A 26650-nucleotide genomic window follows, 5' to 3' on the forward strand; every position below is an offset into this window, starting at 1 on the left:
TTTCTCACCTCCAAGCTGGGGATCTGATTCCCATTTAGATAACCATAGGACTAAGCACATGGACATTGGAGCCCAACGTGGGGCCAGCTGGAGGCTGAGTGGGGGCAGGAGTCTGCATCCTGGTCCTTCTGCAGCCTGCCCATCCCTGAGATGATGACAGGGCCCCAGGAAAGATAGACGCCAGCAGCATCTTGAGAGGCCCCTTCACTTCCAAGCCTGCTCTCCAGCCACCCATCCCAGCTATGAGCCCCAGCCTAAAGGAAGAGGTGGCCAGTTGGCTGGGTATCGGGGTGTGGGCATCATTGGGTCACTTTGTGGTATGAACCCCAAAGCTCTGTTGCAAGGTGCGCCAGAAGGTTCAGGAGTCCTCAGGAGGGTGGGGCTGTGTCCGTGGTCTTGTGGCTCTTCCTAAGTCTCAATGTGTGTCACGTTAGCCCAGTCAGGGAAATGATCCAAGTCAAATATAACTCGTCCCCACGTGTTGACCGCCAAAAACACACAGAAAACTCCAATTATGTTCATCATTAGTCCTGTTTTCACCTGGAAAAAAACAGGGTCAGAATCAGCACCCTCAGGTCTGCCAGGCTGTCAGGAAAAAGGTGAGTGGGACACTGGGAACTGGTGCTCTCGGAGAAGGGGACAAAGGCTGGTTTGCTGGGTCTCCATCCCTGGGCTGTGGTCTGTGCTCACCTGACCCCCAGACAAAGCAACTTCATGTCCAGTAGGTCCGTCAGTGCTCAGGGCATCCCTGGGAAACAGGCAGGGCAGGGGGGTTCTCTGTGCCCACTTGAGCATGTGGAAAACTGGGCTTCAGGGAGGCGATGGGAGGCAACAGCCCCAGGCCACTCAGGGAGTTGTTGGGGGAGCCCAGGTCTGACTCTAGGTCCAGTGCTCACCCCAGCACCTTCACCGTCCCGAGAACCTCCTCTGGCTCTTTCCGATGCCTGCTCTGCGTTCTTTCTGTGTGCTTATTAACCATTGCTTTCAAACCCTGCTGTAGATTTTTGACTGCGGATTGGCATTGAGTTTGCAGTCCATGGTTTCTGGGAACCACCCTCTTTGTGAAAGTGCTCCATGGAGTCCCAGAGATACTCAGCAGAGGCTTTGAGATAATGAACACCTGATTGGGCTGAGGTAGGGACCTTCGTTTCTCCCCGGCTTACACTCTTGCTTCTCCTTCTCCCAGAGCTACAGAGCTGCCCTTCTCCCGTCAGAGATGATAAAGCCAAAGCAGGCAGGAGGAGTACTTCGTTTGGCTGCTTTTGTTTCCAAGGCGTCGTCTACTCCCAGGCAGTGGTCTCTCTCCCCCGTCCCTGCTCTACGTCTGCAGACACTCTGCAAATCTCTCCAGCTGTCATTAGCATTTCCCCTCATCTCAGCGGTGCCCCTCCTGACTGTCCTCATGGGTTCTTGCTAGTTTGTGAAGTCCATCTTGGCCATGTGGGAACCCCACTCCCACCCCTTCCAAGTGCTCAAGGAAAGCTCCCCTAGTGGCTGCTCTGGCACTTCCAGGTGTGAGATTCTGTAACCCACCTCTCAGCCTTGGGAGACAGAATGATCTGTGAGATTTGAGATCATTTCAAAAAAGAATAAAAGCTGCACATAAATGCAAAGGATGAGTACAGGTCTCATGTTCGCTGGTATTCCCAAGTCATGTGACATCACACATCATCACATATGATGTCATTAATGAACGGGGCATCCCTCATGACAGAAGGATCATGGCTGATAGGAGTAAATAAAAGGGCTGCGTTACCATGTCAGAAACCTTGAGGTGTCCGTAGGCAAACACGATGGCGTTAGGCGGGGTGGCCACAGGCAACATGAAGGCAAAGGATGAACTCAGGGTGCAGGGGAGCATGACGTACAGCGGATTGAGGCCAATGGAACGTGACTGGGGAAAAACACAGCACTGCTACGTCACAGACACAGAAGACAAAAGCTCCGGGGCGGGACCGTCATTCTGAAAAGCACTTCCCTAATGCACTGTGTGGTTCCCGCCGCTGTGCCTTGTCCTGCTGGGTCCGCTACCTTAGCCACATCTCTGAATGGTAACTCTGCCAGACCCGGAAGGTGGAACTCGGAGCCACCTCCCCGGGAGGCCTTTCTGAACCCCCTCCATTCACTCAACATATGGTATTTATTGGGCACCTACCATGTGCCAGAGAGACTGCACTGAATCTTGTGTTTCTGCAGCCCATGTGTGCACGTCTGTCGGTCTTGCCACAGACCGAGAAAGCCTAGAGCGCAGGGACATCTTCTCACCCATGTATGTACCTATCAATGTATGTATTTTTATACACATTTGGGATCATTTTGCATATGGAATTTGGTATCCATCTTTTTTTACTCCACGGCTTAAAATTCAGCCACATCTAACAGCACCTAGCACAGAGTAGATAGACACTCATTAAATTCTATTCATTGAATGAATGAATGATATAATTCATAATATCTGTCAATATCTATCAAAATTAATAATCTATCCTACAAATTTACATGCACATGAGGGCAGACACATATGCAGAGATGTTCATTGCAACATTATAACAGCAAAACACAAAGGAAGCAGACTCAATGGCCATCAATGGCAGGATGGTTAAATAAAATATGTATATACAAACAATGGAATAATTTGCAGCTGTAAAGAAGAATTGGGAGGGTTTCATGTGCTAACTTGGAAAGATATCCAAGATGTATGGTTAGCTAAAACAAAAAAAAAAAATTTAGATGCAGAAGAGGACCGTAGAATGATACCATTTGTATAAAAAAGAGAGAGGGGCCAGCCCTGTGGCGTAGCGGTTAAGTGTGCGCACTCTGCTGCTGGCAGCCTGGGTTCCGATCCCGGCCACACACCGAGGCACCGCTTGTCAGGCCATGCTGTGGTGGTGTCCCATATAAAGTGGAGGAAGATGGGCACAGATGTTAGCCCAGGGCCAGTCTTCCTCAGCAACAAGAGGAGGATTGGCATGGATGTTAGCTCAGGGCTTATTTTCCTCACAAAAAAAAAAAAGAGAGAGAGAGAGAGAGTGTGTGTGTGTGTGTGTGTGTAATATATCCAGAGAGATACCTAAGAAATTAGTAACAGAAGTTGTCTCTGGGGAAGAGGCTAGAGGGTCAGGGACTGTATACTCTTTGGTATTATTAGACACTTTTTAGCCATGTGTATGTATTTCATTTTCAACTTTAAAAAATTATATATGTTCCCATTTATTAAATACCCTTCAAAACTGATTTTTTAAAGTATACATTACCTTGTATGAATATATGATAACTTATTTCACCAATCCCCTACTATTATGGGAATATTTTTATAATAAATAGTTCTGTGATGTGCATCTTATAAAATATGCTTGGAGGCATCTCTGATGATTTTCCTAAGATAGAGTCCCAGACATGGAATTGCTGAGTCAAAGGGTATGAGCAGGTTTCAAGTGATGGTTCCTGTAGGTGAACAGGTCTGTGAAAAGGCTGCACAGTTACATTCCTTCTGGGAGTAACTGAGGGTCCCTGGCAGGGCCAGTCTGTTTCCTGGTTCCCCCATTTGTCCTGGCCTTGGGTACGCATGGTGTATGCACCCCTGTGCCTCTGTCACCCAGCTGGGGGGTCACCACTTTTTCCTTTTCCACAGGACGGTGCTGGAGCAGGAGTGTGAGGGGCCTTGGAGGTAGCTGTGGGGAATCTTACTTGGGGCTTCTGCTTCTGGAAAAGCTTGTTTTCAAAGGGCCTGGCCACCCCCTCAAATGAAGACCTCCATTTGTCTGGCTTGGGGCTGGAGGTGACAAAGCCAGGCCTTTGCTAGAGGAGGGAAGGCCTCACCACCACATGCCCAGCATCAAAAGATGCTCCTTGGCATCTGTGTGGGTAGCCTGCTTGAGGAGGGGGGGATGGGCCACCTTGCTATTTCTGACACTTTCATCTTCACTTGGAATGGAAGGAGAAAACCACTTGAGTTTGCTTTTTATACACATGGACACCCCAGCAGCTGAATGGAAATTTACCAACTTAAAGCCTGTGTTGAGGCCTTTGTAAGTCTGTCTCCCAACTCCAGAATGATGACCACAACCTCTCCCAGGCTCATTTTGCAGTCTAAAGATGATTTTTATGGCCCTCATCTTACTTGACCCTCAGCGCAAGTGTAGAAGGAAAGAACTTAAGTGACATGTTCGAGGATCCCACAACTTGAACTCAGGTCTTCTGATTCCAAGCTGAGGGCTCTTTCTATACCACCTCGAGGTCAGTACTGCCACATGATGAGTGACAGAAGGAAACACAAGGATACATCACAGCCTATTTTCCTATAAGCTCTGCTTTCTTTTCAGTCCCAACTCAAAAATATGCTTGCCCATAGAACAAATCTCTTTAGTCTGGCACTCAGCAACCCCCTCCACCATCACCCACTACCTTTCTGGGCTCAGCTTCCACTGATCCCTGATCCCTGGGCTCCCCAAGCAAGGCTTTTGGGAATCTTCAGTCATGTACCTCATTTCCTTTACTTGAGCTACTCCATCTTCCCAGAACGTCCTCCCCACCCCCCCACCATTCCCAAGCCCCAGTTCCCCCAAGAAGTCTTCCTGTTGGGTCCCAGCCAGCAGTGTCCGCCTGCTCTGGAGTCCTCCCACACATCCATGCTATGTGCTCAGAGACCCTCTATCATTCCCCCATGGGCATTGGCCCACTCCTCCTTGGTGCAAGTCCTGTCTCCCCAGCTTGAGAAACAATTACATTTATAAATAAATTTTGAGCGCCTAGTTTTTGTTGAGCACTTTGGTCAGTGTGGAGGATACAAAGAAGAACCAGCAAAGCATTGAGGGCAGGCCCAGGGTCATCAAGAACATACAAGTCCATGTCAGAGCCAGAGCTCAGAGACCCAGGTCTTCAAAGCCTGGTCGGGCTCTGACCTCCTCTGGTCCTTCTCTAGGGACCCAGGATATGGTCAAGGGTTGACAGCTTCCTATGAAATGATGGCTAAGGGTCATCCCCCCCAGCAGGGTTACTTACCATGGAGGCAAAGATGGGCAGGAACAGGGTGGTGGTGGCCACGTTGCTTGTGCACTCAGTGCACACAGCAATGAGCAAGGACAAGATCAAGGTGATGGCTGCCGGGGGCACAGCTTGCAAGGGCTCCATTTGCTTCCCCATCCATTCAGACAGCCCCGAGTCCTGGGAAGCACCAGGAGGGCAGTCACTGCAGGGCTACTGGCCACGGTTCCTCCAGGGCTAGAAGGGACCATCATCTTTCTCCAAGGAGTCAGCTCATCCTCTACTTCTCATTCTCTCTCTCTGCATACATTCCGTAGGTGATCTCATCCATGCCCACAGTTTCAACCTCCATCCTCACTCTGCTATCTCCTAAATCTGTGTTTCCAGCCTACCTGGTCTACTATCCAGATTCCCACCCAGATGTCCTGTGAGCATGTCAGACTCAACATGTCCCAACCTGAATTCATCGTCTCTAGCCCAGAGTCTGCTCCCTAGCTTGGTGAGTGGACTCACCATCCACCTGCTGTCCAATCTAGAAGGCTGGGAGTCAGCCTGGGGTTCTCTGTCCCCCTTTTCCTTATGCCCAATCAGTCACCAAGTCACCCAGATCATCTCATGTCCATCATCTCCTCTCAGTCTCCCACAGTTCTGGAAGCTCAGGAAAGCGATTTGAGCCGGAAATTGGGAATTTATATTTGGGGCTTGGGGCTGAGAAGAGATTGTCCAGAGAGAGAATGAAAAGTGAACAGAGAAGAGGTCAAGGACAGAGCCTTGTGGAACGCTCATATTTAAGGGAGAACAGAGGAAGAGTCAGCAGAGGAGGCAGAGCAGGAACAGTCAGAGTTAGAAGGAAACCAGGGGAGAATGGTGTCTTGGGGTTTAAAGGAGGAAGGAGTTTCAAGAAGGAGAGAAAGGTCCGTGGAGTCCAGTGTTAGGAGACTGAGTTAGAAGAAGGCTATGGAGCGTCTACTGGATCTCCCCCAACCCCTGCCCTGCCCAGGCCTCCACTCCAGACATCAGAGTGATTTTTCCCAAGTGCAGATCTGACCAAGTCGCTCTCTGGCCTTAACTTTTCAGTGGCTGCCGGCTGCCTTCAGAATAAAGTCCACACTCCCTATCTTGACCCTCAGTGAAGTGGCTTCTGCAAGCCTCACCAGCCTCATCTTCTACTGTTCCTCAGCTAGATACCACACGCTTATTCCTTTACTCATGTGTCACTTCCTCCTGAAATGCTCTTCCAGATATATCCCTCTCTCTAGGTTGTGAAGTCTTCAAGAATAGGGACCATATATCAGTCTCCTCTGTATTCCTGTGCCTAACCTAACACGGACATAATGGGAATGTTTGATGAATGAATGAGAGATGAATAGATGGGTGGATGACTGAATGGATAAGTGACTAGATGGATGGATTCGTTCATCCAAAAAATATTTATGTACCCACTATGCGCCAGGCTCTGTCCTAGAGGCTGAGGAAACAGCATTAACAAGATAGACCAAGTCTATCTATTACGTTCTATTCCTGGATGGGTGGATGGATGGATGGATGGATGGATGGATGGATGGACGGACGGACGGACGGACGGACGGACGGACGGACGGGTGGGTGGATGGATGGATGGATGGATGGATGGATGGATGGATGGACGGATGGATGGATGGATGGGTGGGTGGGTGGATGGATGGATGGACGGATGGATGGATGGATGGGTGGGTGGGTGGATGGATGGATGGACGGATGAATGGATGCACGGATGGATGAATGGATGGAGGATAGCAGCACCAAGCTGGCTCATCCCTCCCTCTGGCTCATTACTTCCCTATCAGGGAAGGGGTGGGGGTAAGAAAGTTACATTTTTGGGTGTTTCCCCTCAAAATCTGTTCTTCTCCTTCTATGCTGCTATATACTTAGCTAGAGAAAAATTTTTACATGGCAACCACATCAACAGAGAGTTCAACAAGTAGAAGAACCAAAGGTGATGGTGAAAATATTCACAAGGACTTGAAAGAAAGATTTCCCTAGAATAAATCAAAGCAAAGATTATTATTACAAAAACCCCAAAGGAGACCTAACAGCATCCTCTGCCTCTCTTGGCTAACCAGGGTCACTTATTCACTCATTTCTGCAATCAAAGAGTACTTTCTCTATTCCAGGCACTCTTCACGGTGCAGGCTTCCTAGATGACAAGACAGAGTCTCTGTCTTCAAGATATGTGCAGTTATGAGAAAGAGATAGACATGGAACCACACAGGTGCAGCCCAGGGGTGCAGGGGTGGAGGGACACAGCAGTGCTTCTGCCGCCCTGTTGGTGAAAGAAGAGGCCCTGTAGCCCACAGCTGGAGAAGTTACCTCACATCCTTTAGCCAGAGCAAATCCGCCCCCCAGGAGCAGCACAATGCCCCAGGGTACTTTCTCCTGGGTCACCTTCCAGTCCAGCAGTGCAGGGGGATAAAATGGAGCCTTCCTTTCTGAGAAGAAACAATAAAAACACACACAACCCAGAGCAGCATTAGAGAGCAAAAGAGATCCAATCAAGGGGAATAAAGGCCGGTAAGGACAATGAGTACCATCTCATATCTGTAAATTAGCTAAAATTGACAATAATTACTGCACCCATTGCTGGTGAAGATATGGTAAAGCTATTACACACTCCTGGTAGCATCATAAATTCGTAAAATCTTTTTGAAAAGCAATTTGGCAATACATTTTAAGAGCCATTAAGACATATGTACTCTTTTACCCCAGCAAGATCACTCCTAGAAATTTATCCTAAAGGAGAAACACCCTCAAAGAAAAGCTATATGTATGAAAACATTAATTTATAATAATTAAAAATTCAAAACAGCCAGAATGCTCCATAACAGGAGAAGTTACAGCCCCTTGATGCAAGATAATGCCGTTATTTGAGAAAATAAATGTGAAGACTGGCGATAGAAAATTTTTATAGTGTAATCCCAGGCAAAAACAAGAAAACAGAAACAACGAAGAAACAAGACTCAAATTGTGTGTGTGTTGATTATAGCCATATAATATATATGCATATTAACAAAAACTAGGAGGAGAAGAGAAACCAAAAAAAATACTGATGGCATTATGGGAAATTTGAAACATTTTTCTGTTCCTGTTGTAATATAGATAAGGTTTCAAATATTTAAAAAGCAAAAGAGAAGAGATTTTGCACTAAACAATAACCAAGGAAGGCTGAAAAACACCCTCTGCCCGGACTTCGTAATCTAGCCAGTCCTCTCCCATAGGGCTGGGACATTCTCCTCCTGGGCCCAGGGAATCCCGTGGAAATCCCATCAGGCCCCAACCCTGATGAATGAGGGGCAAGACAGGAGGCTTACCTTCCTCTGTCTGGCTGCAGAAGTTGAACTTGGGCTTCTGTGAAGGCACAATGAACAGCAAGATGGCCACAAACATGGCCACGGTGGCGTCAGAGACGTACCTAGGTGGCAAAGAGCACACAGGATTAGCCCAGCTTGGCTGCAGTGGAAGTCATTCAACAAACCTGTTCTGTGTCTAAATGCTCCTACATGAAGAAACAAGCTCAGGTGAGTGTGAAAACTGGAACCCCAGAGACCAAGATCAGGAGTGATGTGCTAGACTGAATCCTGGTTGGAAACCAAGACACCCACATTCTCGGCCTGCCTCTGCCACCAACTTTGGGTGACCCTGAGCAGCTCACTTCCCTCTCTCAGCCTGTGTTGCTCCATGAGTGAGCTTCATGACTTCTTCTTGACCAGATTCTCTAGAATTCTGGGTTCAGCAGGGTGACCACAAGGACTTTGGTGCTAACCCAAGCAGACCTTCAAAATGTAATAAGCCGTAGCAGGCAGCTATCTCCCTACCTACATCTTCTGCCTTTTCTAGGATATGCATGTTTCTCAACCTTTCTTCCATTCTGACTACGTAACATCTTAGCCAGGAGAAAAACTACATATACCCTCTTTTGCCAAGTCTCTGTCTAAAGAAGCTTCTGGACCCCAGGATGTGTGTCCTTGGAGGGGTCTTGCCTGGATCTGAACAAAGAGGAGAAAAGAAAGATGGAAAGAGAGGTGGAGAGAGATTGAAAACCAGAGCTCTGGGAGACCCACTCCTAGCCCTACAAATCTCCCTTCATCACAGCCCTGGCCTCCCTGCCTGGCCAAGTATTTTCTGCTCAGCCTGTTGGGCAGGAGGGGCCCCAGGAACACGTCTGTGGGCTTCTCATGAAGACTGGTCAGAAAAAAATGAGTCATGAAACCAACAGAGCACTCTAGAACTCAACTGCAGAACAAAGGAGGAGTGCCACGGAGGGTGCTGGGGAATGAGCGACTTACTGTGTGTCGCCCTCCACCCAGGCGAATGACAGCCAGCCGGGCATGAAGCCGGGGTCTCGGGAGAACCACAGGCCGACGAGCAGGAGGAAGCAGAGCAGGACGTTGACCTCGGCGAAGGAGAAGGGCCCCAGCTTCCTGTACTCCTCCTGCAGCACCTCGTAGGCAGCCGTCTCATTGCTCTCCCTCTCCTGCCCGCAGCCCCAGGACTTTTTAAAACTAGAGGATGCAAAGACGAGAGAACAGCAGGGCAGGCTGGTTGGCTCAGAGGCTGGTCGGATGGAAGCCTGAACGTTGGGTAGTAGAATGTGGCAGAAAGGCAAACAGTGCTGCCTGTCACCTGTGGGGTCCTTGAGCAAGTCCCTTCCCCACTCCCCATTTCTGTCATCTGCCTATCCTATCTCACAGGACATAGTAGGGGAAGGTCTCTGTTATACGTGCCCAGCGCATGTCCCAGGATGCCCCCAGAGGAGGCCTGAGATGGCACATGTGGGGCGGCCAGTATGGACCAGCAATCAGGGACAGTGGAGGCAGGAAAAGAGAGGATGGCCAGGAGATTGGGAGGCTGAGCAGAATGGGGGAAGGGGTTGAGGACGGGAGAATAGGAAGCAGAAATAAGCAGAACTGAGGCCTCCACTGGCAAGGGGGACCTGGCAGGTGCCCAGTCGCCTGGAGACTAGCTGCTCCCGTCATCTGCGGGAAGGCCATGAGAAGTTCTGGAGCTAGCTCAAGGTGGGGCCAGGGCTCCCTCATGTGCTCCCCATGTCTTCTTCTCACACCTCAGCCTGGAGCTGCCTTCGATGGTGCTGGGATGCCAGCCCCCATCAGCAGGGTGGCTCAAGAGGGCACAGGAACAAGGACAGGTCCAAGCGGACGGCCAGGCAGGAGCAGGGTGGGTGCTTATGTTCCAAGGAGCTGGAGGTGTAGGATTAGGGATCCAGGAGACTCTGGGGCTAGCAGCAGGCATGGCTATGTGGAAGGAAGACAGCCTGGGCCCTGCTCTTGGATGGGCTCCCTAGGGACCAGTACCCAATGACCAGCACAGCCTGCCCAGAGTGCGCTGCAGGACCTCCGCTGGGGGCTGCTGGCATGAGGGGACAGGAAGGAGGAGGGATTCTTGGAGGAGGTGTAGAGGGTACCCCAGCCATGAAGAGGGGCACTGGTGCAGAGGATGCAGGCCCCAAGGGATTCTCTGAGGATCCCATTCACACATTCCAGCACTGTCACCCTGAAGGCCAAGACGATTGTCCCTAGAGAGCCCTTCCTTGTGGGAGTCCTTCCTCGGGCCTTAAGACAGACTTCTTAGGAGGGCATGGGTTGATGGACTAGGTGCCGAGGTGCCAATTCCTGATGCCAGGGCTGGAAGTGAACCACCTTTGAGAGGGTGAGGGCAATGCCGGTGATGGGGCCCAGCCTGGAGCACGGGACATGGGGATGTCAGGACACAGCTTCCTGGGGCACTCAGTAGCAAAGGAAGTGGCAGTGGGGTCTCAGGTCTGCACAGCCTGCCGGGATCTCTGTGCTAGACAAGGGGACAAGGCCGTGTGCTCAAGGGTCACCCGCCGGGGACATCCTCCAGATCAGCGGGCGTGGGGATAACTCTGCTGGCGTGGGAAGTGGCCTCTCTGCCCTCGTTCCCTTGGTGTGGGAGAGTCTGTGTTCTACCAAGCATGGATCTGCTGTCATTCTCCAGACTCTGGGGGTGGGCCAGAGGCTTCAGGTTTCCAGGAGAAGGGGTGACTTTGGTACTCCTAGCTGCCCAGCCCATGTCTGATGCTGGTGACACATCCCGACACCACAGTGGCTGCAGACTCTGGGGGCTGCAATGTATATGCAGTTGTCCAATGCTGGCCCCACACAGTGGTGCTAACAAGCCTTCAGGACCCTCTTACACTAAGCAGTTTTGCCCTCATCTCTGGGTTAATCCCATCTGGTGACCGCTGGCACAAGATGCAGGCAGATGGGTCCATTTTTGCCTGTGGGAGCCCCGGGGGTGGGGTGGGTGCAAAATGTCGTTCTGCAGCAGAGTGGCTTTCCGCACGATGCTGATGAACTGGGTGAATATGCTGCAGAGCCAAGGAGAGGCAAGGGACCCTGAGCCCCCACATGTCTCTGCCGTGGCAAGGGTCCAGAAGACCCCTCATCCCTAATTCAGGGGAGTAGCCTGGTTAGGAAAGTTGGATATAAGCCAGCAGTTATATCCCGTTAGTCCTGGGTGGTCCTTGTGGGGGGTCTGTGGCCCCCATTGGCTGGATATGGCCTAGGAGGCTGCCCATAAACTCAGGAAGATAGTTTTTCTGGATTAGGCTAGAGGCAGTGACCCTGACATTGCTCTCCATGACCACCTAGATGAGGGATTCAAGTGAGAGCAACAGTAGAAGCACTTCGCACAGCCGAGACAGGTGCTGCCTTGCCTCGGGTGAGGTGGTCAGGGAGGCGTGGAGGGAGGACCACCAGGTCCTGGTACATGGCAGGACGTGGCTTGGGCTGGAAGACATTCCCTGCTGTTCCCGTCATTCAAGCTGAATGCAAATAGCTGTGCAAACAAGGCTACCTGTGAGCCACCCCACCACCACACTCCACGTCTGGTTGGCAAGGGCCCCTCAGCTAGAGGGGCGTGCTGGGCCCCAGCCACAGGCTGCAGAGGTCTCCAGGCGCCCTGCCGGGCAATAAGAGCTGATGGAGGCCGTGCCAGGCTGCGTGAACTGCAGCTCAGGTTCTTGGCCGTGAGTTCCCGGGGGCCTGGAGACCACCTCTGGAGGCTGGTGGCGCCCTGTGGCCTTGGGACCAGGCCCTCCCCACTCTGCTTGCTCTGCCTGGGAACTCGGTAGGCCTCAGGGCTTCAGGGCAGCCCCCCAAGGCTGAGGGGAAGCCACAACTGGTGCCCCGGACACCTGGCTAGGCCCCAAGGCAGTCAAGGGCAGCAACCCTCGGCCTCCCCAAGAGGGGATTGTTATGGCCTGAATTGTGTCACCCCAGATTCATATGTTGAAGCCCTAACCCCCAATGTGATGGTGGTAGGAGGCGAGGCCTTTGGAGATAATTAGGTTTAGACGAGGTCATGAGGGTGGGGCCCCATGAGGGGGTTAGTGTCCTTATAAGAAGAGGAAGGCACCAGAGCTCTCCACCCACCCCCGATGTGAGGACATAGTGAGAAAGCCACCTTCTGCAAGCCAGGAAGAGAGCCCTCACCAGGAACCAAATCTGCTGGCGCCTTGATTTTGGACTCCAAGCCTCCAGAATTCTGAGAAATAAATGGCTATGGTTTAAGCTGCCCAGTCTGTGGTATTTTGTCCTGGCAGCCCGAGCTGACTGAGACAGGGATGGAGGGTCGTGGGCAGAGGCTCTAGAGCCAAAGTGCCTGGATTCAAATCTCAGTCCCACGACTTCCAAGTCATACAGCCTGCATCAGCCACTTAACCTCTCTGTGCCTCAGTTGCCTTATCTGTGAATTGTGAATAATAAGAGTACCTACCTCACAGGTTGATGTGAAGATTAATTAATATATGTGGAGTGCTTAATAAACACTCAGTAAATGTTGGTTATTATTATTACTACTGCCCCCTGAGGAGACCCAGACACCCACCTGCAGCCTGCAACAGGTTGGGGGCAGGCCTGGGGCTGCTGAGTGGATGTGAGGGAGCGAGCAGGACTTTGGTCCTGGAGCAGGTGCGAGAAGCAGGGCAAAGAGCTGCAGTCAAAACCAAGCTGTGCGGCAGGCACCGCGGGAGCAGCGTCCCTTTCCCACAGGACCCGCCCCGGGGGCACGTGAGGGGCGCCTGCTGCTACTGTTGTGTCATTATGACTGCTTTGATCGCATATGCAGATTTTTTAACAGATTTTTTAACAGAAGTTTTCAAAACAGTTCTTCCTTCAGTAGAAAACTGCCCCATTTTCTCCATTAACTCACAGGTTTTCCGGGGCACTCTGGCCTCTCAGCTCTGAGATCTGACCACACAGGCCCCTGTTTTTCCTGTGGCTCCAGCTGCTCATGAACTAAGGCACAGAGCACATGTCTCACAGCTAGGTACTTTCCGTCCCAGGGTGAGAGGGTCACCTTTGCGCCGTAGGTAAATTTATGTCTTTTAAAAGAACAACTTTTGTAAGGTGTTTGTCCACCACGTATCATGATTTCTGTCCAAAGTCTGGCAGCTGCTGAGATTGGCTCTGGTGCGCTGGCCTGTGTGCCGGGAACAGGAAGGAGACTTCCCAGAGCCACACGCTGCTGGGAACGTTGTGGGCATTCGGTAAAGGGAGGGTCTGGAGCGATTTGGATGTTATCGGGCAATCTGCCGGGACCTGGCCTAATGGACACACGCAGCCAAGTGGAGGTTTGTCCAACAGTGTCAATTTGCACACGAGGACAAGCTTCTCCTTAGTTACTTTGACCCGCATTTATCCCTGGGCCAGGAGCTGGGCTGGGTGCAGGGAGAGAGAGGACTTACCTCAGGCCCCAGAGGAGCTCAGGTCGGGGGGAGGGGCGGCAGTGGAACATGGCTGCAGGCACCGAGGGACAGGGCCACGGTGTGTCCAGGGAAGCCCAGAGGAGCGAGCACACAATCCACCCAAGATGGAATGGGGGTGGGGGAAAGTCGGGAGAGGTGTCGCTGAGGAAGCAACAAAACTGGCCTTGAAGGCTGAGGAGGTGGGAAGGTAGGGAAAGAAGAAGGAACAGCATGTGCAAAGGCATGGTGAGCAGCCTGGGGAGGCCAGCCAGGAGGGCAGACTAGCAGGAGGTGGGGCTGGAGACATAGGGCCAGACAGGAAGAACTCTGTGGACTCACCTACTCTGTGGTCTGAGGGGTTTTCTGCAGGGGCGTGGCACGATTAGACTCTTTATTCCATAAGCAGCTCAAACTTACTTGAATCTCATATAAATAAACTGGAGCCACAACCAGGCAAGCAGCAGCATTATCAGCATGTTGGGGAAGGCAAATCCAAACCAGGAGGCGAAGTTCACGATGTCTCTGCTGTCAGGAAACAACCTGAAGGGAGAGACACTGTCCACATCTCTCCAGACGCTGAGCTGTGAGAGCAGGCCAGGTCCTGCGGGTGGAGGCTGAGCAGCAGCTGGACCCTGAGAGCTGGGCCTCCTCCTCCTGAGGTCCAGCCACCCAAGCCCATCGCCTGGCATTACCCCCAATCAAGTGGGGCCCCAGAACATGGCCACACACAGGGCAAGCCTGAGGAGTGACCAACTGATGCTGCTGTGGATCCAGACCTGCTGAGAATCTCATGACAGTCACGGCCCTTCCCTCCAGAAAAATACACCTTTGTACACACGTAATTTGGCCAACCGCTTCAAGGGGTCCACAGATGCCACGGAACCCTCACCCTGTGGGCTTCTGCAAGGGAAGGGCCCTCTTAGGAAAGCAACTTCATTTCCTGGGGGCTGGAGGAGGGTCACTTCCACTCCAGGCCCTGCCCCCCACCCCCAGGCCCAGCTCCCTTCAGCCCAAGGGTGTCAACGTAGACGCAGAGCTTTCCCCACTCAGCCCAGTCAGCTGCCTTCCCCAAAGGAGCTCCAGGGAGAACCGTAAGGCTGTCATTACAGAAAACGCTCATAGGATCAAGCAGTCTGCTTGTCAGATCTCAAGTGTCTGCCCGGCCAGGCTCTAGACCTGTCCTTCCCACCTCCCAGCTGCCCTCCCTACCCCGTCCAGGGCTCTCATCTGCACAGGACTGACACCATCGTACTGCTGTTCCTCCCCTCTATGCCCACTGCAGTTTGTGCTTACCTTCATTAAAGCATTTACTGGACCTGCCTGGACTCTCCAGGCAGCTGCTACCCTCAACTGATAGTGAGTACCCCCCGGGCAGGGCCCAGGTTTCTCTAAAACTTCTGTGATCACAGCCCCAGGCACAGAACTGGGGTCCTCAGGGCCAGTGTCCCTTTGTGGCCAAGGCTGGGAAGTTCCAGACCACCTGGGGTCCACCTGGGGCCTCACAAGGGCACACATCACCTCAAGGGTAATTAGAGGGGCTACAGTGAATATGCCAGGGAGGCAACTAGAGACCTAACCTATAATCCTTCCCTGGTATCATAGGACCATAACTGTTAACAGCCAGGGTCAGTGAGCCAGCTTTGAGGGGAGCCTCCGTAGAGGTCTGTTTTCTGCAAGTTTTCACCAAGGACCCAGCATCTGGGACTAAGTTGTCATTTCCCATGACTTTAGCTCAGAGTTCAATCCACATTCCCTGTCTGGGCGAGAATCCTGAGCCCAGGGAAGAAAGGTGGGACTCGCCCCAGAGCAGAAAGCAACCAGGTCTGTGGACATCAGCTCCCACCCCCTGAGGGATCCTGAGCAGGTGCAGGGGTGCTGGGACACAGAGGCTGATGGGGGCACATGCTCCCTCCCCTGCCAGGTCCCCAGCTCCAGGGCCCAGCTGAGGAGGAGGGAGAGATGTGTGGGTCCCTCCAATCCCGGGGCCCACATTCATGGCCCCAGAAGGCGTGGCCAGTGACTCACTCTTGCATCTGGCCCAGGAGCACCACGTTGGGTCCCGTCCCGGTCAGCGTGGCAGTGCCTCCAATGCTGGCCGAGTAGCACACACACAGGGTCATGGCCTTGCACATGCTCTTCCTGTCTCGGTCCTCTCGCTGCCCCATGGTTGGGCCTTCGAAAATCACTTGGCTCCCTGTAGTGGCACACCGCTGTGAGCTGAGCCAGTCCTGGAGGCCTGCCCAGCCCCAGCTCCTGACCCTGCTGCTGACCTGAGGATTGAGACGTGCCAGCTCTGCTGGCCCCTCCTCCCCTTTTCTTCAGCCTCCAGCCCAGAGTTGAAGTCTGGCCCCATCTGCCTCCCTAAGGTCCCTTCTTGAGGTCACTTCCCACCACTCCCCGAAGGGTCCTCAATGCTGCCTGCAAATTCAGCAACTGAAGACACACGCCCTTCTCTCCTGCCTCGTTGCTGTTGTTCAAGCTGCTCCCTCCATCTAGGGGGTGTCCAAATCCATCTCAAATGTCCTCTCCTTCTCACAAGTCCTCTCCCTTTCCTGAGCTCCCTCGGCGTCTGTCTTATGGCATCTGTGGCTTCCCCCAAGTCAGCTGAGTTATGCGAGCGGCCTCTTTACCCTGCCCCACTGAGCTCTGTGAGTCCGCAGCAGGAGTGTGTCTGCCCCATCTTGGTAGCCCCAGGATCTGGCCCAGGGTCTGGCTATCAGGCCATCAGCATGGGCCCTGAGCCTCGCTGAGCTGGGCCCTGGGGATGGGGTAGCGAACAAGGCAGAGAATAAAACAGATGCTTTCTGGTTTCCCTGAGCTCGGTGCCTGGAGGGGAAGCAGACATGGGAAAACCAACCCCAATACCTGTGGCAGCAGAGAATGGAGGGATTTGACCTGTTCAGAGAAGACCTCCCTGAGGACAAATCGGAGTAGCACGGCATGAGGGGCCCCAGTAAGTGCTCAAAAGATGCCCAAATAAATAATCAAATGAACATGTATTGATGTCTGTGATTGGCAGGAACTGAGGGTGGGAACTTGCTATAAGCTCTACTAAAGAGTCTAAGTGTTATGCAATAATCATATTCCTAAAACTTATGTAAACAGCATCTTCTAAGTATTTCTCTGTATGCCTATTTAAAAGAGGGCTCCAGGAGGCAGGGAGATGGCCAAAGTTTTGGCAACAGAGGGGAAGGCCGTCGTCGTGGATCCCTGTGTGCCCTGGCCAGGAGCTCACCTGGCAGCTCGCCAGCTTTGCCCTTGTCCGCCAGCTCCAGAGCCCCTAAGCTGGCCTCGGTGGCTGCGCTCGTGGCCTCCATCTGCTGCAGCATGGCCTCCACAATGGGCACCATCATGGCCGTGGTGGCCGTGTTGCTGATCCACATGGAGAGAAAGGCCGTGACGCCCATGAAGCCCAGCATCAGCCTGCAGAGGAGGGCAGGAAGGAAAGCCAGAGAATCCCCCACCCCCCACCACCTCCAGCCTCTAGGGAGCAACTGGGTGCTAGGTCCCCCTGCACGGATCGGGGGTCAGGGCCAAGGTGCTAAGGCCAGTTCAAGACTAGGTAGCCCAGGAGGGGATGGCAGTTCTAGTGCCTCCCTCCCTCCCTGCTTCCCTTCCTCCATCCCTTCCTTTCTTCTTTTTTCCCTCCTGCCTCTCTCCCACAAACGTTACTGATGTCTACTCTGCTGGCTACCAGAGTCACCAAGAGGCCTTAGGCCCAATTGTGGTTCTAAGAGCTCCCTGTCTAGCAAGGGAAGCACAGGCATCCAGATGGTACCAACCCAGTGTGGAGAGTTGGCCCTAGTATGACCTAGGGGTGTGCTGGAGCAGCCCTATGTGCAAGTAGCCCCAACTTTCCACTTCTATCTAGAAGATTCTCACCCACCCAAAACCCTGCTTCTCCTCACATAAGTTCAGAAGGGCTGCACCCAGGCAGCCTTCAGGGGTAGGGCGAGCCAGGTAGGGACCTGGGGAAGTGTGACCTCCCTCATGGCTGACCCCTCCACCACCTCTCTCTGCACACATACTTTGCACCCCCTCCACTCTGCAATGGACCAGATCAAGCACACAGTATTCAGAAAATATGTTCCCTTCACTTATAACACCCCTTCTTCCACCTCTGTCTCATCTCTGCCATCTGCTCAGAAAACTCTTCGCGGTCCTTCAAAACCTGTCAGACGACGTCCCTCCTCTGTGGCCTCCCTCCCAGCGCACACTAGGCAGGGCTGACCACACCCTCCTGGATCCTCCCATCTACACTCATCACTGGCTGGATTCGGAGGACGCGTTTCCATGTCTGCTGTCTCCTTGGGCCGTGAGGCAGGGAAAGGTCTGATTCTTCTTCATGGCTCCCCCGCACCCTGGCACAAGGCCAGGAACAGAAGGCGCTCAGGGAGGGCTGGCTGAATAGAACTCAGCTGCTCTTGGTCTCTGTGGCCTTCTGCAGCCAGGCTTCTCCCCAAGGCCACTAATTTGTCTGAAGAAGGGATCTAGGGGCTGTACCACATCGAGGTTCAAGCTGGTGTCCATGCAGGTTGACCTCACGGACCCATAAGAACAAAGACTGGGATCCAGGCTGGGAGGAGGGTCAGAGTTTGCATAAACGAGGGTTGTCTTAGAAAGCCCCTGACTTCTACCTGATGCTTCGAGGCATCAAGGGGGCCTCAACATAAAGGGCACCCATGGCAGGCAGTGCCATGGACAGCTGGAAGCCGAGCTCCAAGGAGGAGCCAGGTGGCAGGAAGGAGTAGAGAAGCATGTGTGAACTTCCTGGCAAGAAAGAGAAGGTGTAATTACTGTGCAGGCTTGGCCCCCACCCAAAGGAGTGTGCGCAGGGCGATCCTCTTGTGCAGGTTCCAGCGCTCCACGGCCACAGCCACGATGAGGCCGCCCAGGAACAGCATGTTGGTGTCCTTCATGTACTGGACACACACCTGGAGGGTGGCATGGAGGCCCTGTCAGGGCTGCCCCCTGGCCATACACTGCTTGGGCCCAAAGCCACCCAAGTCCCCAGTCACGGGAGCAGACCAGATGCTGACTTCAGGGAGTGGAGACTGGAGTGGGGATGGAGGGTCAAGTGGTATGTCTCCATGCCAGAGAGAATCCACAACTGGGCTTCTCTGGTCTCTGGGGGCCTAGCCAGCTCAGATCGGGGCTTGGAGAATGAGCCAATGGGAGAAGCAGGAAGCTTCCCGGGTCCCCTGGGTCTCCTCACCTCCTTGGAGTCCAGAATCTTGAGGAGTGGGAAAAGCAGGGCAGGCATGAGGGAGGTAACAGCCAGGGGGATGACTTCTGTGCACCAGTAAATGGCCATGAGGATGATGACATAGGCACACCTGACAAACTGAAGAGACAGCCCTGAGCACTGTTGACATGTTGGGTCGACGATTCTTGGTTGTGGGAGGCCATGCTGTGCGATGTAGGATGTTCAGGAGCATCCTTGGCCTCCACCCCACTAGATGCCAGTAGCACTCTCTCCAATTGTGACAACAAAAAAAAATATCTCCAGACTTTGCCAGATGTCCCTTGGTTGGGAATGAGCGGGGAATCAATGCTGGTTGAAGCCACCAGGCTCAAGGCAGGACAGCAATGTGGTTAGAAGACCAGGCTTTGATACCAGGCAGACCTGATCGGTGTCCCCTGTCTGCCCTTGTCTGGCCTTCAGCAGTCACTGACTTCTCTGGGCCTTAGTGTCAAGGGGGAGAGAGGTAGGAATGATGCTCTCCAGGTTCGGGCAATAAGAGGGTGCACTGTAGAGAGTTTAACAACAGTAATACTATCTGAAAATCGGTTTCCTCCTTATTATCGTCATGTCATAGCAATTCTCAACAATGTCATTGATGAAATACTTCTCCCACTCCCAACCTGGCTCCTCTCCCCGCTTGTTTCATGTCCCCACCAATCCTAAACTGAGGGTTTAAGAGTACTCATTCTTAACATATGGCACACAGAAAGTGCTCAGCAATTTTTTATTATCTAAACTTAGCAACAGCAGGTGGCACGTGTAACTGATTTTCACAGCACAGTTCCTGGAGGTGCCAAACGTAACCAATAGAAAAGACACAAGGCTGACTTCCCCCTCACCTCCATGCCACTGTCAGGAGGCCCAGGAGATGCCTTATCCCTGAATAATGCCAGTCAGCAAACTTGACCCTCCCTCCTCTAGAATGCTCCCACCGTGTTGGTGGAGAGAGCAGGATAGGACAGGGGATGCTAGAGAAGTCTGAGGAGGGGTGGTAACCATGCAGAATGAGATGGATTCTGCCTGCAGAGAGGAGCCTGGTGCCCTGTGGGTAAGTTCAGAGCACTTTCCGAGGCTGAGCTTGTGGCTGGAAGAGCCGTTAAAGCCAAGAGAAAAGTGGACAGTGGGATTTAAAGTCGGCACCCAGAATGCCTAGCACATAGTGGGGCTCAATAAACACGTTAAATGCACAACTGAATAAAACCATGGCTCATTATTTATCTTAATTATTAACAAGTAAGGGTGCCCATTACATGTTGCTTAATGAAAAAATGTAGGTAAGAGAACTTGCTCTGTGTGTGTGTGTGTGTGTGTGTATGTGTGTGTGTGTGTGTGTGTGTGGAGAGAGAGAAAGACAGAAAAATGAGATTTCTGGAAAGATAGTCATCAAATTATTAATGTTATGGGACTTGAGAGTATTTTCATTTTTACTTTGTACTTTACAGACTTTAAGAATTTTTTACAATTTTAATAAAATAACACAATGAATGTATTGTTTGTTTTATTAAGCAGCTATTTTTTAAAAAAAAAGGATCCAGAGAAATGGCAGAAAAAGTGGAGCAGAGATGAGGCCAGGAATGGAGCAAGGTGGAGGAGAGGAATAAAAGAAGAAAGCCTGCAGGAGAGGGGCTGGGGGCCGGCAGAGGGTGGCACACCCTGGGAGTCACCACCCCACTGGGACAGTGCCAGCCAGGCTGCCAAGGTCTCACTGGCTTCCCGGCCGCTCTGCCCCATGCCGGGTACCTCGGGTTTCCATGCACAAGAGTGTGGCCATAGGGGGCTGGCAAGAGGGAGCTCTTCAGTGGTGACCAAAACAGAGGCACAAAGGGAGAAAACAAGACAGGGGTCCAGGCTCCCGGTCACCTGCCCCACTGGGAGGGAAAGTCGGTGAAGGCAGCCTTTAGAACGATTTTCATTCCTGTCTCCTCTTTCCTCACCTGATCCTCACTCCCAGGGCAGGCTAATGACATCCATCACACCCCGAGTTGGGGGTCCCAGCTCAGGGCCACCTGTCGTGTGTGTGTCTGTGTGTATGTGTGCGTGGCAGGGTGGGAGTGGGGTCTCCATCACACTCTCCTGGAGCAGGAAGGTCAGCTCAGCTACTATAATTATTCCAGGGAACATCACTCCCCTCCAGCAGAACTAAAATCACAGCTCTCCTGCCTGGCTCCCTCCCACGGACGATAACCGCCCCAAATCTCTTTCTACAGAGGAAATATGGCTGCGCACTGTTGGCGTGGCAACCGAAGAGTCACCACAGTTGGATCTACTGTCCTCAGCCCATCCAGGGCCTGTGCTCACAGAAGGGCTCCTCCCAACCTCCCCCTCCCCCATCCTAGGAACCGGCATAATCCCTTTCAGCACCCAAAGCCATAAAGTGTCAGAACCATACCACCTTGCCCCATTGTATAGATGAGAACACCAAGGCCCAGAGAACGCAGAGGCTTGGCTAAAGGCACAAAGATGAGTGAATGGTGGAAGTCCAGTTCTCTTGCAGATTGGCTGCCTGCTATCCCCAGTACAACCCCACTCCTCCAGGACAGCCCCCAGAGCATCCCCTAAAGAGCTCCTCTGTTTCCCAAACCTGCCTGGGGCGGTGGGGGGAGCTGGAGGTTTCCTGTCTGGGCTGAGAGAGAAAGGGCTGAAAGAGGGAATGAGGAAGGCGCAGCCAGCAGCCACAAAAGCCTTCAAAGGGCTCGGGCCTCTGCCAAACAGGCTTTGCACAGCCCAGTGCAGCCTGGGCCAGGGCTCCCGGCACCGCCTCCACCCTGCTGCCAAGGCCATTCATTCTCTGCCTCCCTCCCAGGAGCGCTAGGAGGCCAGGGCATGGGACACTGCTTCCCTGCAACCCTGGGCCATGCCACCCAAGGCGTGAGCTCTGGGAACGTGTCCCGCCTCCCGCCACAGCCACAGTGGGCAGAGAGCAAAGCAGGCCAACCCCAACCTGCCTTTCAGCTGGGAGCAGGATTTTGACTCAGCTGTGGCTTCTCAGGTTTCAGAGCTGGAAAGAAATATGGATCATAGATAGGGAAACTGAGGCTCCAAGAAGGGCCAGAAAGTAGCAAAGACAGCACTCAGGATCCACTTAGGTGAGGATATTTCCTGTAAGTCCTTGACCTGGGAAGCCACCTACAGCTGGGAAGTCTCCATTGGCTAAGAGAAGAGACAGGAGAGAGGAGGGACAGACAAGAGCCCAGCTCCCCATTGGCACTGGTGGCATTTGGGACGCGGGGGGGGGGGGGGGGGTAGGGGTGGGGTGGGGAGTCGTGGTTGCTAGGACCCGCGTTTATGCACTCTGGGGAGAAGGCGAGCCCGGGGCTGAGCCTTGGATGGGCTGTGTGGCCAAGATCTGTGCTAACTTCTAGGTTTCTGTGCTTGCTTGGACGGTTTTTGCGCCCTGGGATCTGTGAGCCCCAAGGTCGGTGCGCCCCGGGGTTTCCGTGCCCCTCGGAATTCTTTGCAGGGCACCTTCCAACTGGCACCCGGAGCTCCCGAGTGTGCCTGCCCCAGGGGAGCTGTGCCTGCCCTGGAATCCGTGCGCTCCAGCTCAGGGCTCCCGGGTCCAGTACCCGCTGCTGAGCACCGCAGGGGCCGCGGGGCTGCCCCGAGACGCGACTGACCTTGGCGGGCATCAGAATGATGAGTGGCAGCAGCAGTAGAGGGGTGATGAACAAGATCACGAAGGACTTGAACTTGGAGACATAGCTCAGCGCTGAGGCCATCGCGCGGGAGCAAGACTGGCGGGAGAAGGCGAGTGAGGGGCGGCCAGAGGCTCCGCGGGTTTAAGAAGGGGCCGCAGTCCCGGGGGATGGGGGAGGCGGCGGCAACTCCGCCCCCCACGGTGGGGCCTCCCCGCGGCACCGGGGCGGGGCCACCCCGCGGGGTCGGTGGGGCGCGCCGGCCCCCAACTCTGCCACCCGGCGGCGGTGGGAGGCGCCGCGGACTCTGGTGCTTCGAACCAGCCCTCCAGGAGCCGCTGGGACCCTGGCACCTAATGACTCTCCAAGGCTTTCCTGCGCTGCCTGAACAGAGGCGCGCCCCGGGGCTGCCAAGCAGGGCGTCATCGGTCATTCATTCTGCCCGCTTTGGCGTGAGGGCCCCGGTCCGCATCCGCACCTGCCCCTTCCTGGGCTCTGCAGGGGTCCCAGATAAAAGTCTCCACCCGCCTCTGGGTCTCTCAGATCTATCTATCTCCCCAATCTCCCCCTCCTTTTCACCTCGTTACTTCCGCCCCTCCCACCTCATCCCGGGTCTTTCGCGGAAGCCACGACCGCGTCTCGCGCCCTCGGTACGGCGGGCCTCCCCATCACCTGGTTTCCCCTTCGCACTACTCTGGGCACAGGACCCCTTCCCCCGCGTGCCCTCTCCCATCCAGCGCATCCTGGGCGCTCTCCGGCGAGCACAGGAGGCGAGGACATTGTCCTCTTCAGTCTGAGCGCCTTTCGCCCTCCAGCGGACACCGCACAGCCCGCGACGCCCGGCTGGCAATGCGTGCGCCGCGTGGGGAGCCGGATTGAGCCCCAGCAGCTGCCGCCTGACCCAGGCAGCGATTGCCATTGCACAGAGGGAAACGGGTCCAGAGAAGAAGAGACTTAACCAAGGCTGCACCGCGAGGGTCGTTCATTCATTCGGCCGGACTCCTGCAAACAAGTTCTGAGCACCTATTCTGTGCTAAGCCCTGTTTTGGGCGCTGGACATAGAAGGATGCAGACCCTATCACCCCAACCATCCTTTCTTCTTTCCTCCCTTCCCCTCCTCCGCCTGCCCGTCTTCTTATTCTGCAGCTTTCTTTTGGGGAGTCTTACCCCTGCTTGTGGGTTAAGCCTGCTCCTTAGTGATTACCACTCTCTGTCTTCAACCCAGCCCTGGTGCCCAGTCCCAGATCTCCATTTTTCCAACACTTCTCAGCCTGGATGTGCCTCAGGCCCTAAAACTCAACACATCCTAAATCAAGTTCGTGACTCTCTTCCTGTGACTTCCACCTGAAGACACATATTCCCGCAGACTGCTCCTGCACCTCACTGTCTTACATCTTCCGCTTTTGTAATTCTCATTCACCTAATCCTGGGTTTCCCTCCTCCTCACCACCCCACTCCCCGGCCCCCATTTAGCACAATTTGTACCTACATATTTACTGGTGTGATTTTTATCTAGTGTCTTTTAATCATCACCCTATGTCCAGCCAGCACCTTTTACAGTGCCTGATCTAGTGGGTGCACTCAAAACTTTTTCTCTGGGATGTATGAATGAATGCAAGTAACCATGTCAGTACAGTAATACAACTGCTTGAAAGGAGGTATAACATGGTTGGAGCACAGGCTCCGGAGCCACACTGCCTGGATCCTGGCTCTATCTTCTCCTGGCTGTGTGCCTTAGACAAGTTGCCCTCTCTGAGCTTATTCTTTCATAAATGGAGATGATAACACCAACTGATTTCAAAAAGTTGCCTTGAAGATTATATGAGTTAATGTGCAGAGAGGGCTCAGCGCAGTTCTTTGGCATGTAGTAAGCAATCAGTAAATATTTGCTCTTGCAAGTACAGGCCAAACACTCTGAGTGGCAGGAACAAGGGGAGAAGTCTTCACAGAGGAGATGGCATTTGAGCCGAGATTTCAAGGCTAAGTAAAAATTTGCCAGGCAGTAGTGGAGGCTAGACAAAATCACCAATGAATGAGAAAGTATTAAAATTGTTGAGAAAAATCCCAAGATAATTCAGGAATACTGCAAACTAAAGTGCAACAACAACAAGAGCGAGATAAATGGAGAGGATATGCCAGTTTCATGGATAGGAAGACTAAACATTGTAAGGATAGTCATACCTCTCCAATTAATCTATAAATTAAATTCAAGTCCAACTAAAATCCCAACAAAATTTTTATTGGACAAGATAACTCTAAAATTCAGACTTTTGCTTATAGTCAACACTTCTAGAGAAGTGGGGGGAAATTGCCTATCGGAATTCAAGACTTACAAAGTTACAGTAACCAATGTAAGCATTAACTCTGGGCATGAGGATAGAGAAAAAGATCACTAGAATAGAATAAAGAACCTAGAAGTAGACCTGTGCAATATGGAAACTTGATATACATGTGCTAAATTTCATGGAACTATACACACACACACAAATGGTACAGTAAAAATCATTAAATCCAAATAAGGTCTGCAGTTGAGCTGGTAGCATTGTACCAATGTTGATTTCCCACTTTTAATAATGTACTATGGCTCTGTGGAATGCTGTTATTGGGGCAATCTGGAGAATGGTACATGGGAACTCTCTGCACTATTTTTGCAACCCCCTGTGAGTTAAACCATTTCAAAATAAAATATGATTTTTATCGTTTAAGTCTATTTGCACATATTTGAGCATGGTGGGTAATACTTCTATGGATAGGGCTCCACAACGACTGGTCACAAGAGTGGGCGTCACCTGTATCGTTTCTTTAATTTAGGAACAGTGTTTTATTTGTAAACAAGCTTTGGTTGCTAAAAAATCAGGGCCTGGTTTGCTCAGCGTATTGGATGTTGCCATTAAAAGAGAGTATTGGTCAGCTCTCCCCAGGCTTGCAACAACAAATATTTACTCCAGTGCGGCAAGTCAGCTGGGAGTCTGCGGTCTTGCAACTCTGCTCCTGGCTGTGGGCAGACTGTGGGCAGCTCCATACTCTCCTCATTCTGGACTGTGGGTCCGCTTCACGTGCTCTTTCATTCCAAGACCCAGACCGAGGAAGCAGACACCCTAGGGGACGTGCTGTTTTTGTGGCAGAGAGCAGGAGCGAGAGGGCTGGTGGGACCTTCCTTGCAGCAGCTCTGAAGCTTCTGCTCAGGTAACAGCGTACCTCACATCTCTTGCCTTCAGCTACCCAGAGCAAGTCCCATGGCCAGCTCTAAACTCAGTGGAGTGGGGAAGTATTCTCTGTCTACAAGGAAGGACGGCAAAGGCGGGGAGGAAATTAATAATTGTGAACAAATAATATGACCTACCACACATGATAAACATTCTTAAGTCCAGGGAATTACACTACCATCTTTTAAAAGTGATGTGTGTGGAAACAGGATCCACTTATATGAGTCACATGAGCTCGGTTACATGAATTCAGAAGTGAGACAGCTGTTACAGGGATGCAAATTAACATAGCTATTCAAATTGGAAAAATGAAATTAGACGCTTTTTGACAAAAAGTATGTCTACTTTGAATGATTAATTTGACACGATAACACATGGTGACACATGATAACAGAAGATCATTTTCTATTCTATTTGATGTATTGAAATTGTAAGATGTATTGAAATTAACAATATTTTAATTTTCCCAAATCTGTCTGAGAATATTGAGTCTTAAAAGATGCCTTTATGTGAAAGTGATATTATCATTTGAAAATCCTAATAAAGTCTTTTTGGTGTATTTCTCAAAAGTTGAACAAGAAACTGACTCTAAAGATCAAGCAACAAAGACTTTTTCAAGTCAGGTGATTTCCAATTCTTTGCTGTCAACAAAATTGGATGAGAACTCAATCAAACTGTCAACTGATACAGCATCATAAATGTTTCTAAGACAGATCATTACATAATTTTTGGTGAATTTGATGTAACTTGGGAAAAGTTCATAAAATTAAGAAATGCTGCTTTTAAAAATCTTCTATTCCTATCTATTCATTTACAC

General features: G+C 52.2%; 1 protein-coding gene across 4 annotated transcripts; it reads right to left on the reverse strand.

The window, feature by feature from the left end:
• Nucleotides 1-408: 408 nt before the first annotated feature.
• On the reverse strand, nt 409-22711 carry SLC13A5 (solute carrier family 13 member 5). Of its 4 annotated transcripts, none has more exons than XM_058559284.1 (12): nt 22610-22711; nt 18963-19091; nt 18545-18681; nt 16983-17119; nt 15773-15941; nt 14165-14287; nt 9306-9521; nt 8331-8431; nt 7333-7451; nt 5002-5163; nt 1757-1894; nt 409-540 (listed from the first exon to the last, which is right to left on the reverse strand). In XM_058559284.1, the coding sequence occupies exons 1-12, from the start codon at nt 22709-22711 to the stop codon at nt 409-411; spliced, it is 1665 nt and encodes a 554-aa protein (XP_058415267.1). The 4 variants fall into 4 exon arrangements, with proteins under 4 accessions (XP_058415267.1, XP_058415266.1, XP_058415268.1 ...); XM_058559283.1 differs by having other exon boundaries at nt 16983-17170; XM_058559285.1 differs by lacking the exon at nt 18963-19091 and having other exon boundaries at nt 16983-17170.
• Between the last annotated feature and the right edge of the window lie 3939 nt (nt 22712-26650).

This window comes from Diceros bicornis, chromosome 18 (genome assembly GCF_020826845.1).
Source record: "Diceros bicornis minor isolate mBicDic1 chromosome 18, mDicBic1.mat.cur, whole genome shotgun sequence".
Taxonomy (NCBI): Eukaryota; Metazoa; Chordata; class Mammalia; order Perissodactyla; family Rhinocerotidae; genus Diceros; species Diceros bicornis.